Source organism: Oculina patagonica, chromosome 1 (genome assembly GCF_052425735.1).
Source record: "Oculina patagonica isolate OP01 chromosome 1, crgOcupat, whole genome shotgun sequence".
NCBI classification, from domain to species: domain Eukaryota; kingdom Metazoa; phylum Cnidaria; class Anthozoa; order Scleractinia; family Oculinidae; genus Oculina; species Oculina patagonica.
Genome location: NC_135758.1, coordinates 27396896 through 27413018, shown reverse-complemented (window position 1 = coordinate 27413018; position 16123 = coordinate 27396896). Strand labels below are relative to the sequence as shown.

The following is a 16123-nucleotide window of genomic DNA, read 5'->3' as shown; positions in this document are numbered from 1 at the left end:
TACCTCATATATGGAAAAAAGAAATAAAAAGAAATTCTTACTTCATGAACTGACTGGGGATTAGTCACTCCCAGTAACTCGCGTGACCACTTTCCCAAGTCTTTACTCTTTCCGCGCTTTTAAATCAGGAAACCCTGTGGTTTGGACAGGTTTTCTAGGTTCTTGTTAAAACGTTTTGAGCTAGTTACGGTACTACAATGCTTTCAATAGTATACACTCTCTTAAGGTGCAAACTATCTTGACGGAATGTCTCTATGCATGGTAAGACAAGGAATTGTGCTTATTACCATGAATAAAACAATGCTCGAAACTGAACCTTTTCTTTCATCGGTGCCTGTTCTGTCGTTATTGTGTCATATTTGGCCTTTTCAATCCGTTTCACTCAACACGCAATGCATACCAGTTTTGCCAAACCTTTCAGCGCGAGAACCCACTCGTAAATGAACTGTCACTGATGACAGGAATTAGCTGCAAATGCTAGCGGAGCTCCCAGCGGCCCGAAGGGCCGCAGAGCAGAGCCCCAAACCCATAAAAAGTTAACAGAACCATGCCTTTGGTTTTTCATGGTCATCATGGCTAGCGGCATGATTCGCGGGCGCGTGCGCCCAAGCGACGACTACGACGACGACGACGCCTTAACATGGCGGCCCTACTCCAGAAATAGGTTTAAGGTTATGGTTAACGTCAGCTTACATCTTTGATATTGGACATCCATGTTATGGTCAATTGACAGCTGTCAAAACAAGGTATCCGCTGACTAGTATCACATGACCATATCGCCGGCTTACATATAGAACTCATCGAGGTCGAATGTATTTTTTTGTAGTTTACCGCTGGCCAAGGTATGGTTTGCATTGTATTGCGGGCTCAAGTGCTATATTCTTTTCTGTCAACGGTCAGTAAATTCGGATTTACAAAAAGGGCGAAGTAAATTACCGGGGAGCTCCGCTTTTAGGCTTGGCTAAATCTATTTAATAAATCTTTATAAAAATTTTGGTTTTGATGTACTAAACGTAAAGTCTTTCCCTCTTTTTCTTTTAATTTCAGGAAACGTCCACAATTAAAGCTTTTCTTCAAATTCTGTGTGACGTTTTTGCAGAGCGCCCACCAGTCTATGCTAAAAAATCAGCATTAAACCCAGACAGCCAAAGACAAGGGCAACAACAATCATCACCAGCCAGCAATCGACCACGTTCGTCACAACAGCGTCAAAGTGGGTGTACATAAGTACCAATGAAAAATTTAGATTGATTGTTTACCGTACACTTGTTAGTGTGCATACAAATTTGTACTGTATACAAGGCAAGGGATCATTTTTCAAAAAGTGAACCAAGAATACCATCCCTATGTTGAATAAATCAGAACTAGTCGTGATCGAGGTGTATAAAACATTTTATAGTAAATTAAGAGACAACATCGCACATGTGTTACTAAGACTAGAGACATACAAATTGGGTCTGATTATCAGGAACTGACCACAAAGCTGGTGGTCAGTTCCTGATAATCTCCTAGTCTAAGGTAGTTGATCATGAGGAGCGTATGATTCCTGCTGCAAGCGAGTATACTTTACCAGGTGATGAAATAAGGACATCAACTACCATCCAGTAAAAATGTGAAAGTCTACCTCTCCGTCCCCGCATATTGCAAATACTGTACAACAATTATAGTATTGTTGGCATGATATTCGTTAAAAAAGGTAAAAATGATATTATAAGGTACAAGGCTAAAACTATAATTAAAATATATTATAAACAGCCTTACGTTTTCGACTTATTGTCATCATTACGGACATAAACCCTGATGATACCAATAAGTCAGACGAATTCGGAAAATGTGGAGCAGACGCGTCAGTTGTGTTTAACTGGTTCCTCCTGTGTTCTCCAGGGCCCGGCTGTTCAAAACTCTGATTAAACTAACCCACGATTAAGCCCAATTGTCGATTAAAATCGCTAAATTATATTTATAGACGCTCTGCCTTAGCAAGGCCGCAGTTCTTTTTTTTTTTTTGTATTGTATTTATTGTTTTATAAAGCTTAATATAAAGTTAACACAGAAAAGAAATGTACAGCAAGAAAGTAAATAATAATAATAATAATAATAATAATAACAGTTCTTAGCACGCACTTTACAAAAGTCTCAGTGCGTTTACATTTGAAATTTAAAGTAAAAATATAAAAACCCGATTTAAATTACAATCAGATAAAAATACGCTAAGGATAACCTAATTAATTACAATTGATAAAAAAATAAAAATAAAAATGACAATAAAAAACATGGCGAACTTGTTAAAAATATATCGACCTAAATAAATATGTCTTTAAAAGTGTTTTAAAAGTGGAGACTGAAGGGGCATTCTTTACTGTTGTTGGTAGTGTGTTCCAAAGTCTCGGCGCAGCAATGGAAAAGGCCCGATCTCCGTATGTAGAGGTGGCCGATCTTGGAAATTTAAGCAAATTTTGCGAGGCCGAGCGTAGACAACGTGATGGCACGTATTGGTCAAGAAGATCTACAATGTATGACAGAGCATAGCCATTCATAGCTTTACAGGTAAACAACAAGATCTTAAACGAAATGCGTTCGCTAACAGGCAGCCAGTGTAATTGTTGTAGAATAGGGCTTATGTGATCCGTGCGCTTTGCCTTAACCACCAATCTCGCAGCAGTGTTCTGAATGCGTTGTAACTTTTGAAGTTCAGTAGAGGGCAGGCCGTACAATAGACTATTGCAATAGTCCAACTTGGATGTTATGAAAGCATGTACTAAGCGCTCGATGCTGCTCTGGCTTATGTATTTCCTTACTCTACCAATGTTACGAAGCGCCAGGGATGCGTGACGGCAGATGTTGTTAATGTGGCTGGTCATGGTGAGGTGGCGATCAAAAACACAACCCAGATTACGAGCTTTGTTTGCGCAGGATACAATGTTTACGCCAAAAGAAATATTCGATAATGGAGGATGCCGAGTAAAGCGAGATGTGAGATGAAGAACTTCTGTCTTAGTCGGGTTGCAGACTAGCTTATTAGTAAGAAAGAATGCTTGGATATCATTAATACACAGCTCCAAATTGAGAAGCGCAGGCTGTCTTGCTGCAGGGTTCAAAATAATGTAGAGTTGTGAATCATCAGCGTACATCATACAGTCCAGTCCTTGAGCCTTGATGACGTCTTGTAGGGGTCCGAAGTATAGGGCAAATAACAGAGGACCCAAAACTGATCCCTGTGGGACACCCGATGTGAGAGGCTGCGGTTTGGACTCAGTATTACCAATGACAACCTTTTGTGAACGATCATTAAGGTAGGACCTGAACCAATCGAGCACCGTCCCTGTGAAGCCGTACTGTGACAGTGTTGAAAGCCTATTGATGAGAATGTCATGATCTAATGTATCGAATGCAGCTGAAAGGTCCAGTAACACCAATAGTACCTCATTTCCATTATCGATAGCACGTAAGATGTCATTTTGAACTCGTAAGAGCGCAGTTTCTGTGCTATGGAATTTACGATAAGCTGATTGTAGGCTGGGGTAGAGGTCATTCTCAGTGAGATAATCACGTATCTGGCTTGCAACAATTCTTTCCAAAGCTTTCGAAAGAAAAGGAAGATTAGTGATGGGACGATAGTTCGAGTATACCTCGGGATCGAGTGACTCCTTTTTAATGAAAGGAAGAACACGACCTTCCTTGAAGGCATTAGGAAAAACACCTCTACTCAGCGATGAGTTGATAATGTTGGTAACTGTCGGGAGCGTCTCATTAAGAGAAGCTTTCAATGTCCGTGTGGGGATGGGATCAGATGGACATGACTTGGAAGGTGCTTTCTGGATGGTCTTTGACACATATTCTAGTGATACCTCATTGAACTCAGCCATGGAGCAAGCGCAGAATGTGTCAATAGTAACTGACATTGTGGGAATCGTTGCTCTAGCTATACGTTGTCGCAGACCCTCTATCTTGTCGATGAAGTAGCAGCTGAACTTCTCAGTAAGTTGTTCAACATTATCATGGGAAGGGAAAATAGGTACCGGTTTTAAGAGAATGTCTCCTTTAGATCCACAAACTTAATTTGGCTCAGTAAATAGAATTCGCTCAAAATCCCTCCAGTAATTTCTAATTATAAGTAAGTAACAAATATGGAATTAGACTGGAGAAAAATTGTTTTCTTTATGAAATCTGGATGAAAACCTTTTACACCTTCTGGTGGCCTCGATGGCCATTGGCCGGATCGTGAAATTTGGTAAAGTCCAACCATTCGCCCTAATACAAATATTGCAGCTACATCGCTTAAATACCGATACTTGTGAACATCAAGCCTTGGCCTTTTAAACTGGATAAACCGCATTGAAAAACTTTGCTTATCAAGAAAGAGACGAGGATCTAAAGTTTGGCTATTTTGGATGTTAAAGGCCAGCTCAAATTTCCCTTAACTTTATGTAGTAAAATATCAAAAGTGGCTCGTACTCACAAGTTAAACTGCATATCAGCGGCAAGCTCCATCCTTCCGCTCTGAGAATATGTTAAAATATTTGGCCGTTCTCTACTCCTTCGGTTGTTGACAAGGGGCGAAACAAGTGCTATTCGGCGGATTTCGTCATGTTGCCATCTTAACAATTCGAACCAACTTCAGTACCAAAAAGACGAGAATTTTGTTAAATCACTAGTACATTTATCTCGCAGTGAACGAAGAAATCACCTTGCAATCCGCTTTTATCTGAACGGAAATTATCACGTCGAGATAGTCCATTTTACAGCAACTTTTACAGCAACATATCGATCTTCTACTGTCAGCCATCTTGGTTTTAACATCCGCTGACCAGTTTAGTCGGTCAGTATAAAACACGGACTGCGGACTACGGACTACGGACTGGGTATAAAACACGGACTACGGTATAAAATGCAGACTAAGCATGCAAAATGCTGCCAAACGTGACCTGATGTTAAAAATAACTAGAAGCAAGGCTGAATAAACTGAGCATCAAAGTTGTCTCACCTTCTCGCCTAGCTCGATAAAGTTAGCCTTTTTCCTACAGAAAGCCTGCTCGTAGATTACAGCAAAATACTGTCAAAACACATTAAAATCCCTCCAATTGTGAGGAACTTAAAATTTGTGTTTGTTTCATTCGCTTTAGTCTTTGATTCTTGGATCGGAGTTGCAGTGGAGACTCGACTCAAAACTTAATATAATGTTGTCGATTTCATTACAGATAACTCGAACCTCCTGCTAAACTCGAACTTTCTCCGATCCTCCAGGTGTTTTTTCCCTAATAATTTAGTACCCTTGCTAACTCGAACTCCCAATATCTAAAACGTTTTTCGATCTCCTTTGAAGGTTCGAGTTATATTAGTTATCGTTATTCAACTGCATATCTGGCCATCCTCAAGCGGCAGGCACGTGGGAGTTTGACAAACAACCCTAATTTGCATGACAATGAAAACCGGGTTGCCTGTAGAATTTTTTAACTTCTTCAGTACTTGAAATTTCGTACCTCTTTTTTGGTATTACAGAAGTCCGAGGGGTGTTGAATAAGCGAATGGCGAAACGTTAAAACAAACCGTGTGTTAGTGTAGCGAAAACAAGCAAAATTCGGCAAAATTCGTACTGTGTCTGCCACGTGAAGCCAGACGATAATCCTCTCAACATTCGAGTTTGGAACCGGGGTTTTGAATCGCAAAATCGAGCTGCCGTTTTCAGTCTGTGTCCGAGCCAAGTGGCCCATACAGCCGGAGCTTATCCCGGTTTCCGTAGCATTAAGCGACTAGGAGTGTTGCTACTCCCCCTGGAAGGGATACTAGTCCACCGCAGGGTTACCCCCCAGCAGTAAATTCGCCGGTACCCATTTATACACCTGGGTGGAGAGAGGCACTGTGAGAGTATTGCATGCAGCCTCTTTTCGATTCTTGTTTCAAGTTTATCCGTGGCTCCACCCGATTTTTTTTTATTTTCCTTGAAATTTAAAACTAAACGTTTTGAGCTCATTTGCATAAATTCATAAAAGTTGTTCTGCAATGTTCCCTTTCGTAAGCGGTCAACTAGATTTTTCAGGGGCTGTGCAGGCTTTTATCAAATATTTATTACCCATAAGGCAAATTGAAGAAAAAGTCACGCGATTTCCAGGTTCCCTAAAACTAGCATCCCACGCAGTCCTTTTTTAATGACAAAAGAAAAAATGCGGCGGTTAAAGGCTTGAAAAAATTGATTGTAATATCCTAGACATGGGTGGATCTAGTGGCGTTAGATTGGGTGGCTAGCCACCCCCTTGATCCAAAAATTAACAGAAAAACATGAAAAAATATAAAGAGAGTGAAACTCGATAAGGTGTTTATAAGGTGAAGGGATATTTTGCTCAGTATCAGTACAAGTGTCCTAGGTTGAACGCCCGTCTATTGTGAGTTAAAGCAAAGCATTGTCCGTCGGTGGCATCTTCTCAATGAACGTTCTTAAGACAGAAAAGTTCAAGCTTAGTTTGGTTAAGGAACAAGGACGAACTCTCTTTGTCATAAACGATAATAACCAGCCGTTCAGTTTTTCGGAAGTGCTCACAGTCGGCATCAAAGGACTCAATCGCATGGGAGGCTAAAGAGGGAAGTGTTTCTGTTTCCTCTTTAAATGCCTGTCAAGTCTGCCCTTTCCCCTAAATCTGGATGTGATGTTACAACCAGACAAAGCGTGGAACAAGGCAGAGAGCTTTCTAGGTACAGATGGAGAAATCGTAACTGGTTGTGTACTTATACCTGGTTGGTTCTCAGTTGGAAACTGGAGGAGACTGATGCCGGTAACAAGAAAAGAGCCGCATTTTGAAGGCTGTCTAAGGCACCAACAGTGAACAGACCTTTCGCAGGCAAGGGATACAACTCCATCCTCGTCAAAGTGCTCGCACTCTTCAAGCTGTGTGACCCTGACATAGGAAATAGAAATTTCCAGCTGGTGTAAATGCTGGATGATCCGCTTGCATCTCGTCAATCTATGCATGTTCAGGTCAATGTAGACAGGCAGAGGCGGTTCACACTCCCTAAAGTGCCTTGTTTCTGTATCGGATTCCTTTGATTTTTTTCTATGTGTTGTAGACAATAGGCTGATCAACGGTAAGGCATGCTTTGGACTCGTGCTTATCTTTCTTTTTCAAACCGTCTCCATTGAAAATTAATAACATTAATGTTTTGAGGCTAGATGGTAACGACGCTTCTTGACTATTCTCTGGAAACGATCCATAAATTTATATGCCTCGTTGCTGAAAATGTATTTTCTTATTATTGAAGCTGCCGTAGCTTGACCAAAACCTTATGCGACCTCTGTGTAATCTCGTTTCTTCAAGGCTTCTTTAAGCATGTTCCGCTTCCCTGGGCGGCCACAAACTACAAGCGCATAATTACCATAATAAACATTTTAGATTACTGCATCTAAAAATTGAAATTTTAGCGAAACCTTCAACAATGTCTTCAATTTATATATATTTTTTTACAACATTTAAGCATAGAACTGCAAATTACTTACGGAGTAGAGGAATATTTGCTTCTGTCCAACTGTCATTGCATCAATTCAAAATGGCGTGGTAGCGGTGCTTGAGAGTTTGTTCGTGGTAAAAAACGTTTAGCAAATTTTGCAAATTGCAAGAAAAAATTCAGGTGGAGCCACGGATAAAATTATTTAATAGTCATTAAAGAATCATTTTGCAAAGTTTGGTGCTTTTATCAACCATGTAACGATTTCTCCAAACATTTGCGCTAAGCGACCTGACTATACGTTTTCGACAGTAAAAGGTAGCTTTTCACGTTGGTGATTTCCCTCAAGGTTTCTTCTCTTTTATTTTTTATTTTTTAGTTATCTCACGTATTGACGCTATAGATATCCGAAGTAGTTATTTGTCTAGACGCAGAGAAAAAATTCAAGTTGAAAGAGTGCAGATTGAGCATTGCGTCTTCTTTTGAAAACCAAGCACTTGTATATGTCGCAAATCCAATATGGCGGCGGAAAGCTCGCAAGTAAATTCTCGGAATCTCACCGTATATTTCTCAGAAAACATCCAGTGGAATGGACGAATGTTTTGAAGGCGAACCAGTCAAATTTCAAGAACGATGAGAGCGTTAATTAAGGTAAGCCTCTTCTTTCACAGATACCGAGCAGAGCATTTTTGAGAGAATGCAGTGCCGTAGCAAGGGTAAAATAACTGGGGGGTACGCGAGCGCCGGAGGCGCTAGCCGCTAGGGGGGTGTGGGGGAATGCACCCCCCCCCCCCAGAAAATTTTGAAATCTAGAGGCTTGGAAATGCTATTTCCAGCGTTCTCCAAGAGCTATTTGTGATTTACGCAAATCGCGAATTATTTTCTTCCTACACTGTCTCAGCAAACCAATGCACATTGAAGAGAGTATAACACTTGCAACGTCAATTACAAAATAGAAAACCGACTGTCTCTGTATCTTGAAACCAGCAAATGTTTCACTTTTCAGAGTCATCATAGTAAGTTCGTAGTTATCAAACTGTCTGAGTTGCCTTAGAGACAAACGTGGACTTCATCGGCAGGTCGTTTTTTGAAAACTTCCCAAAGTTTAGTTCGTTTAGCTTATTTTTTAGCTGTTTAATATTGTTGTGCCTCACCCTACGTACGTTAAAAAATGAAAAGAAGTACAAATGTTATTGTTTCAAACCTTTTGGGAGATAAAATTTTATTTTCAACATTTCATACGGGTCTGTTTTTACTTTTTGGGAAAAATAAATTTTGATTTCGCTGTGAATCTTGACGAGCAGTTTGTGTGCTTTTCTTCGTGCCGCCTTCAACAAACGTCGATAAAAAAAGTCGTTGTTTCTAGCCGTGGTTTGCATTTAAACGTATTTTATATGCTCAGTCCGCATTTTATACCGTAGTCCGTATTCTATACCCAGTCCGCAGTTTGAGTCCGCATTTGTGTTTATACCCAGCCCGTAGTCCGCAGTCCGCAGTCCGCAGTCCGTGGCAAAGTCCATGGTGTTTTATACTGACCGACTAAACTGGTCAGCGGATGTTAAAACCAAGATGGCTGACAGTAGAAGATCGATATGTTGCTGTAAAAGTTGCTGTAAAATGGACTATCTCGACGTGATAATTTCCGTTCAGGTAAAAGCGGATTGCAAGGTGATTTCTTCCTTCGCTGCGAGATAAATGTACTAGTGATCGAACAAAATTCTCCTCTTTTTGGTACTGAAGTTGGTTCGAATTGTTATGATGACAACATGGCAAAATCCGCCGAGTAGCACTTGTTTCGCCCCTTGTCAACAACCGAAGGAGTAGAGAACGGCCAAATATTTTTACATATTCTCAGAGCGGAAGGATGGAGCTTGCCGCTGATATGCAGTTTAACTTGTGAGTACGAGCCACTTTTGATATTTTACTACATAAAGTTAAGGAAAATTTGAGCTGGCCTTTAACATCCAAAATAGCCAAACTTTAGATCCTCGTCTCTTTCTTGATAATCAAAGTTTTTCAATGCGGTTCATCCAGTTTAAAAGGCCAAGGCTTGTTGTTTGCGAATATCGGTATTTAAGCGATGTAGCTGCAATATTTGTATTAGAGCGAATGGTTGGACTTTACCAAATTTCACAATCCGGCCTATGGCCATCGAGGCCACCAGAAGGTGTAAAAGGTTTTCCTCCAGATTTCATAAAGAAAGCAATTTTTCTCCAGTCTAATTCCATATTTGTTACTTACTTATAATAAGAAATTACTGGAGGGATTTTGAGCGAATTCTATTTACTGAGCCAAATTAAGTTTGTGGATCTAAAGGAGACATTCTCTTAAATGAAACATTCCGTCAATCAGACGGAACAGGTCCTTCTGATCTGCTTCCTCAATCTTTGACTTATAGTACTGAGCCTTCGTGTTTTCAAGTAACGTCGCGTAGCTGCGGCATTGTTCACGGTATATTTGCTCATGAACGACAAGACGAGATTTCCGATAAGCCCGTTCACATCGACGTCTCTTTCGCTTAGCATCTCGAAGTTCCGCGGTGAACCACGGAGCATGTGGGCGAAGGGTGATTGAACGTGAAACCTCTGGAGCATGTTTGTCTATAGTAACACGTAGCACGTTGTTGTAAAGATCCACGAGTGTATTGGGATCAGATTCTTGCAAGTCATGCGTCTTAAGTAATTTGGCAATATCATTTTTAAAGGCATCAATGTCCAAATCCCGCAGTCGGCGCTGACGAAAATGAGATTTGGAGGCTTTAGGTCTTGCAAAAGCGACAGAGCATATTACTGCACTGTGGTCAGATGGCAATTCCGATGATAGCGAAAAACATGATAAAACTCGATCTTCTTGGCGGTCAATTACGAGGTCTAAGGTGTGTCCGCTTCGGTGTGTAGGGCCTGTAACGTGCTGTTTCAAGCCAGGTGATTCTAACAGGTCTCTGAAAGTAGCTGCATGACAGTTGTCGGGGGACTCAATGTGAAAATTAAAATCCCCAGCAAGCAGCAGGTAACCAGGAGACAAGGACACAAGTTCGAGGAGAGATGAAAATTCCCTGAAAAATGTGTCTGGTGTCGCGCGATTCTTTTTAGAATTAGGTGGTCTATAGATAGTAACAAGCCTCATAGTCGAGCTACCATGACTTATAGCCAAGTCGATATATTCCATGGCAGAGAAATCACTGCAGTCATTCCTGGATACTTTAAAGCCTTTCCGTAGCAATACTCCAACACCGCCCCCAGCTCTATTAACCCTAGGAACGTGATGAAAGTCAAAATCTTTTAAAGTATTCAAGATTTCAGCGATGGTGTTGTTTCCATAAAGATCACCGTTCAGCCAAGTCTCGGTAATTGCCAGGATGTCAATGTGCATTGAAATCACGAAATCACAGATCGAAGCCGACTTTTTATTCATTGAATGTGCATTCCATACCGCAAATTTAATGTAGGACATTTGTTGGGTCTTTTCCGGTTTGATGTAAATTAAGTTTGTTCTCGTCCCAGAAGATGTTGCTGTTCTATGCCTGTTATCGTCCCGTGTTGAGCAAATTGCTGGTATTTTATTGCTCAAAGGACCAGGATTTAGTTTGAATACCAGATCACCGATCAACAGTGGACGGAATGTTGCTGTTGAATTAGAATAGTATGCACACGGGCGTTTATATCTCCTGATCCTGACATAGCGCCCTTGAACAACGGCGTTAAAGGCCTCATTAGCCATGAAGCATTCGAACGCACACTTATACCATGGAAACAAAGGACAATTAGCAGTAAAGATCCAGCCATTGTTCACAGGATCGAATGCAAAGTTCAAAATTGCTGGCGACAGCGACGGGAAGATATTGAAATCCAGTATTTTCGCCGTAAAAATCACATTACTTGACTCCAAAGTCCTTCTCCAAAAGCATTGATATGTTGCAAAAGGCCTTACGTAGGTTTGGTCTTCAAAGCGCCAACCCAACAGCGGCAATAAGAGTACAAAGACGCAGATGGAAAAGACGCGTCTGTGCCCCATTAGCATATTTCTTCAATAAAATTATTTCAAGGAGTTCATGATCGCAACAAGCGAGTATGAACTTTGATAACTGCGCACGCGTCTTTGTCTCACAAACAACAAGTCAGCCTTTTTTTAGTTTAATCGGCCGATTAAGAAGTTAATCCACCTAGCGAGTTAGGTTAAATTTACTCTTAGTTTAATCGTTGGTTAGCGCTAATCGGGCTTCGAGCAACGCTATCTAATCGCAGGTTAAAGTTTAATCGCTGATTAGCTTATTTAATCGTGGATTAGCGCTTATCGGAGTTCAGGGCGTCAAATTGCGCCTAATACAGGCGCCAATGCGACTAAATTTTTCACTTTGGCGACCAAATCCTGAAAGTTGGTCGCCAAATTGGCGACCAGAATTCGCATAATCGACCTCAAATCGCATCGGATCGCTTAATTCATTTAAAACTGCATAACTCGTAAAAAATCGCACAAGGTGAGAAAAGTACACAAAAACTTCTTGCTTTATCTAAAGATCTTACATTTCAGCTAAATATATTTAGTTTTGAAGGTTATTTACCTGTCCAAAACTGTAAGAAAACCTCTGATATGGTTTGCAATCAAGCGTTGTTATTTTGGGCGGGCAACTTCCTTTTTCAGTTTCAAGTAAGCCATACAAAACAGCCACACAATAAATTTGCTTTCTATCTTTGCTGTTTGTATTGTATTGAAGTTTTCAAGGCAAAATGGCTCAAATCAAAACGTTTAATCCACAAATGAAGTCAAAAACATCGCCAAACGACTGTCAAACATCGCGTAGTGTTCGATGCGTAACATGTGCGCCTATTTTGATACGGTCAGCGGTTTCCTCTGGCACTTCATGTAATGTCACCAAAAGTCTTCCCAGTTCTTGTGCACAAAAAGCCATTCGAGATTGAAGTAAATGCAAATGTGATGAAAATAATCTATTTTAAAGGGTCTATCTAGTAAAATGAAAGAATGAGAAGTGTTTTATTTCTTTTTTAAAAAAAAATGGCGACCAAATTTTTGGAATTGGTTACCATTTTGGTTTATTTAGGAGCCAAGTGGCTACTGGGAAAAAAAGTTAATTTTACGCCCTGGAGTTTTGAACAACCGGGCCCAGGGAACTCAAGCATGCGACATTCGAAGTGCTCAAATTAGGTTACACGACCAACTAAGCAGTCATGGAATCGTTTAGCCCGTGTTGTCGACGAGCTTATATGTGGAGTATCAAAACATTATTACAGCTTCATTTTGTGACGTAAGGTCATAAAGCAGACGTTGAGCATGGAAATTGGAATTTACAATCGAGTTATCGCACATTTGCACTGCTCCAGCAATTTGATTAAATATGGAAATTGTGCTGAACGATTTGCTTAGTGTATCTTGTCAGCCAAGCAGCACACATTTTCTTGGATGACTTCTGTGGATAATGAACCGACCATTGTCACGATATCTGCTCTCTTTATTTTTCGTTAGGAAGAGGTTTCTTTTGAATAAGTATTCGGTTAAAACATCAGCTTCATGCATGCAAGAATAAAAGAAAGAAATATATCTGAAATATCAAAATAATGCTGTTTATTTCATTTGACGGACGGACTACTCATATTTTTACATTTTTTTTTTGTTTTTTAAGGTCTTAAAGTAATCTGCCCTGAATCACTTCTTGAAAAATGTACGACGGGCCTCGACTGCAACCGCGTATACTGTCGCATGCCTTATTGCTGGCAGTTCAAAGTGTCAGATTCCTATCCGTGGAGGAACTTCGGCCCCTCTGATAATGTTGCCATTGAAAAGTTGTTCTGTGATGTACAAAATCTACAAGTTAACATACTCCTTTCGGACAGCAATTGTACCTCGAGGTAAGTAAAGCATGTAAGCCCCTACTTCGAACTTTACGAGTACCGAGGTTTTTTACTCTCGGACGGTTGTAGATAAAGCCATGATGAGGTCAAATTACGGTATATACAAATCATTGTAATAACGTTGTCATAGAAAAATGCAAAATGGAAAAAACGACAAATAGGAATAAATTAGGCATTGAAATGATATGTTTGAAATTACCCCGAAGAAACGGTCTCAAAACGCCTTAAAATATACGTAAATCAATTTCTTTTTAATTACTTGAATATGCCGCGAAGATCTCACTTATTAGGACTGACGAGAGGGGGCTACAAACAACGAAGACAGCGATGTCTGATGGCAGAAAATTTTAATCGAAGCTCCCCAATACAGCAACTTTATTTACAACGTAAAGTTTTTGTAGTTTCACTTATAACTGAGCCACAAGATTTTATTTTTTCTTTGAAGTGGCATCAGAGTATCATCAACGGTGACTGCTAACTTTGAGCAGATGTCCATGCAGTTCGACCCTTCTACCCAGTTCTCGCTCCGCCGCTTATCTACACCATCCTTCATCCAGGAGCCTGGTAACGCGTTATCCACTAAGTGGATTTGGTATTGGAAAGACAACGATGGGTGGAAGAAATACGCTGAAACGAAAGTAAGAATTCTTTTATTTCCCGAAGTTGTAACAACGCATTTTATTGCTGTTATTAAACTTAAAGGCCACAAGTTAGCCACTTTTTTTACTATTTTGCTTGTTAATAAGTAGCCTAAAATCCCAAAAATACCATTTGTATAAGAACCTATTTAGGCTAAGTTGGCAAAATCTTTATACGCGGGTTTTTAGTGTACTAAATGCACGCGAAAATTCCGGTACCAAAAGGTGATCCTACACCCAAAAAACTTGGCAGAGTAATAGACTCCGCCATATATCCACCGTAACGAACCCGTATGGCTCTAATACAAAAGTTAAGATTCCATAAAACATAGGAATGAACGTTTATTCGTTTGTCTCACGATAGAATCGCTTTGAGCTGTTGATCGCGACGTTTCGACTGCAATACTGCTAGTCTTCATCAGGCGATGGGGTGGATTGTTTATGCGTCGCTATTTATGCACGTTGGTTCGCTGCTATTGGTGCATTTCGATCCTCATTATTATTCCGACTAACAGATGATGTTCCCTTAGAGGTCCGCTTTGTAGTTGAACGGCTGTTGTGTATTCTGATCGTAGGTATCCATGCCTTCCGCTATCTCTATTGATGTTATTAGAATGAAGTCTTATTTGGATAGCCTCTTTGACCCTGCGTGTGTATCGGTGAGGGTCACGATCGACAAACTTGACTTGATTCAATAAAGGAAAATGCCCCGTTTCGTTTGCATGCTCCAAAACTGCGGAAGTTTGTGTATGAGCAAGCCGTATGTCTCTGTCGTGTTCTTTTATCCTGTCTTGTATCTCTCTCCCTGTTTCCCCTATATAAACTTTGCCGCATTAACATGGAATTTTAAAAACAACACCGTCTTGTTTACCTGGTTCTAGGGCGTCTTTCGGTCGCCCTAAGTGAGACCGAAGAGTTGTGTCAGATTTAAAAACGGTGCAAACGCCATGTTGTTGTAGGCAGCGGGGAAGAACCTCTGATACACCTGTAATGTAGAGTAAAACCGCAGTAGATTTAAATTCCATGTTTATTAGCGATTACTTGCTTCAAATGGGCTAAATTTTAACCGTCTACAAGTAACACTTTTTCAACCATTAGCCGTAAATGGAGGGTCTCAAACGACCTTCAAAAACGTCAAAGAGTCAAAAAAGTACACTAATAAGAAAAAGATCATCAAATACCATCTTCTCAGAAAACAATTTTCCGAGTTCTTCCAACTGGTGTCGCACACTGGTCCGCACACGTTCGGATGTTTGTTGTTGTTGTTGTCTGTTGCCTGTTTGTTTGTTTGTCGTTTGTTTGTTTGTCTGGTATGTTTTTATTTTTCCTTGCCTATGTTCTCCTAAGCTAGGCAGTTGGTTCTGTGTATGCAGCCGTAGCATGTTTCAAAGCGACCACAACTTTTTGACTGAACTGTTGATTAACTGACTGACCGACCGGGTGAGGTCTACTTTAGGGAACTATTTTCCATTTTTCCATTTTACTTATTTATTCCATTTCAAAATTTTTAACCACAGTGAGTCTACAAAACAATTAGAAAAGTGAATTGGAAAAGGCAAAATATAGTAGGTTAATTTGATGCCCTTGATTTAATAACATCTAGTTTAGGATAAAAAAGAAAACTGAACACAAATTAAAGAGGAAGTGGGATGTAGTTGGTACTGAGCAAAAAAAAAATTGTAAAGTGCTTTTTTTAAAAAATTTTCTGGTTGGCATGTTACTTATTGACAAAGAAAGGTCATTCCAATAATAACATCCAATAACAGTGGGGAATATTCTTTGAATAATATAACTTGCTGGTTTATGAACCAAGCGCAGAAGATGTGGCCCATATCATGCACATTCGCATTATTAATAATGCGGCTTTTGTATAATAAATCATAAAGCAATTAGCAATGTAGTAAATTGTAATAATTTATATACGTAAGTATATATTTCAATATTTTCTTTTAGAATTCTTCTGGAGCAAAACAAGAGGATATAGAAACTGCGTATCTCAATGAAGACCAGATTTACCGCTTCCATACTGACAGGTTTAATTACGAAATTCAATTCAATACGGCGTCGATGTGCCAAAGGAATATGGATCCACGTTATTTAACGACGAGAAGCGTCCGGCGAAGACCGCTGTTTGTTTCTGACCCTGTAGTGCAGACAACACAGAGGTGGGCGGTCACGTACCTT

At 40.1% G+C, this 16123-nt stretch overlaps 1 protein-coding gene across 2 annotated transcripts in view; it reads left to right on the top strand.

The window, feature by feature from the left end:
• Positions 1-16123, top strand: part of LOC144642520 (protein mono-ADP-ribosyltransferase TIPARP-like) — a 42002-nt gene that overhangs the window by 20335 nt on the left and 5544 nt on the right. For both annotated transcript variants that reach the window (XM_078501501.1, XM_078501493.1), the window contains exons 9-12: positions 1048-1213; positions 13073-13298; positions 13747-13939; positions 15893-16104. In XM_078501501.1, coding sequence (XP_078357627.1) covers positions 1048-1213; positions 13073-13298; positions 13747-13939; positions 15893-16104 — 797 coding nt within the window. The remainder of the gene's footprint in view (positions 1-1047; positions 1214-13072; positions 13299-13746; positions 13940-15892; positions 16105-16123) is intronic.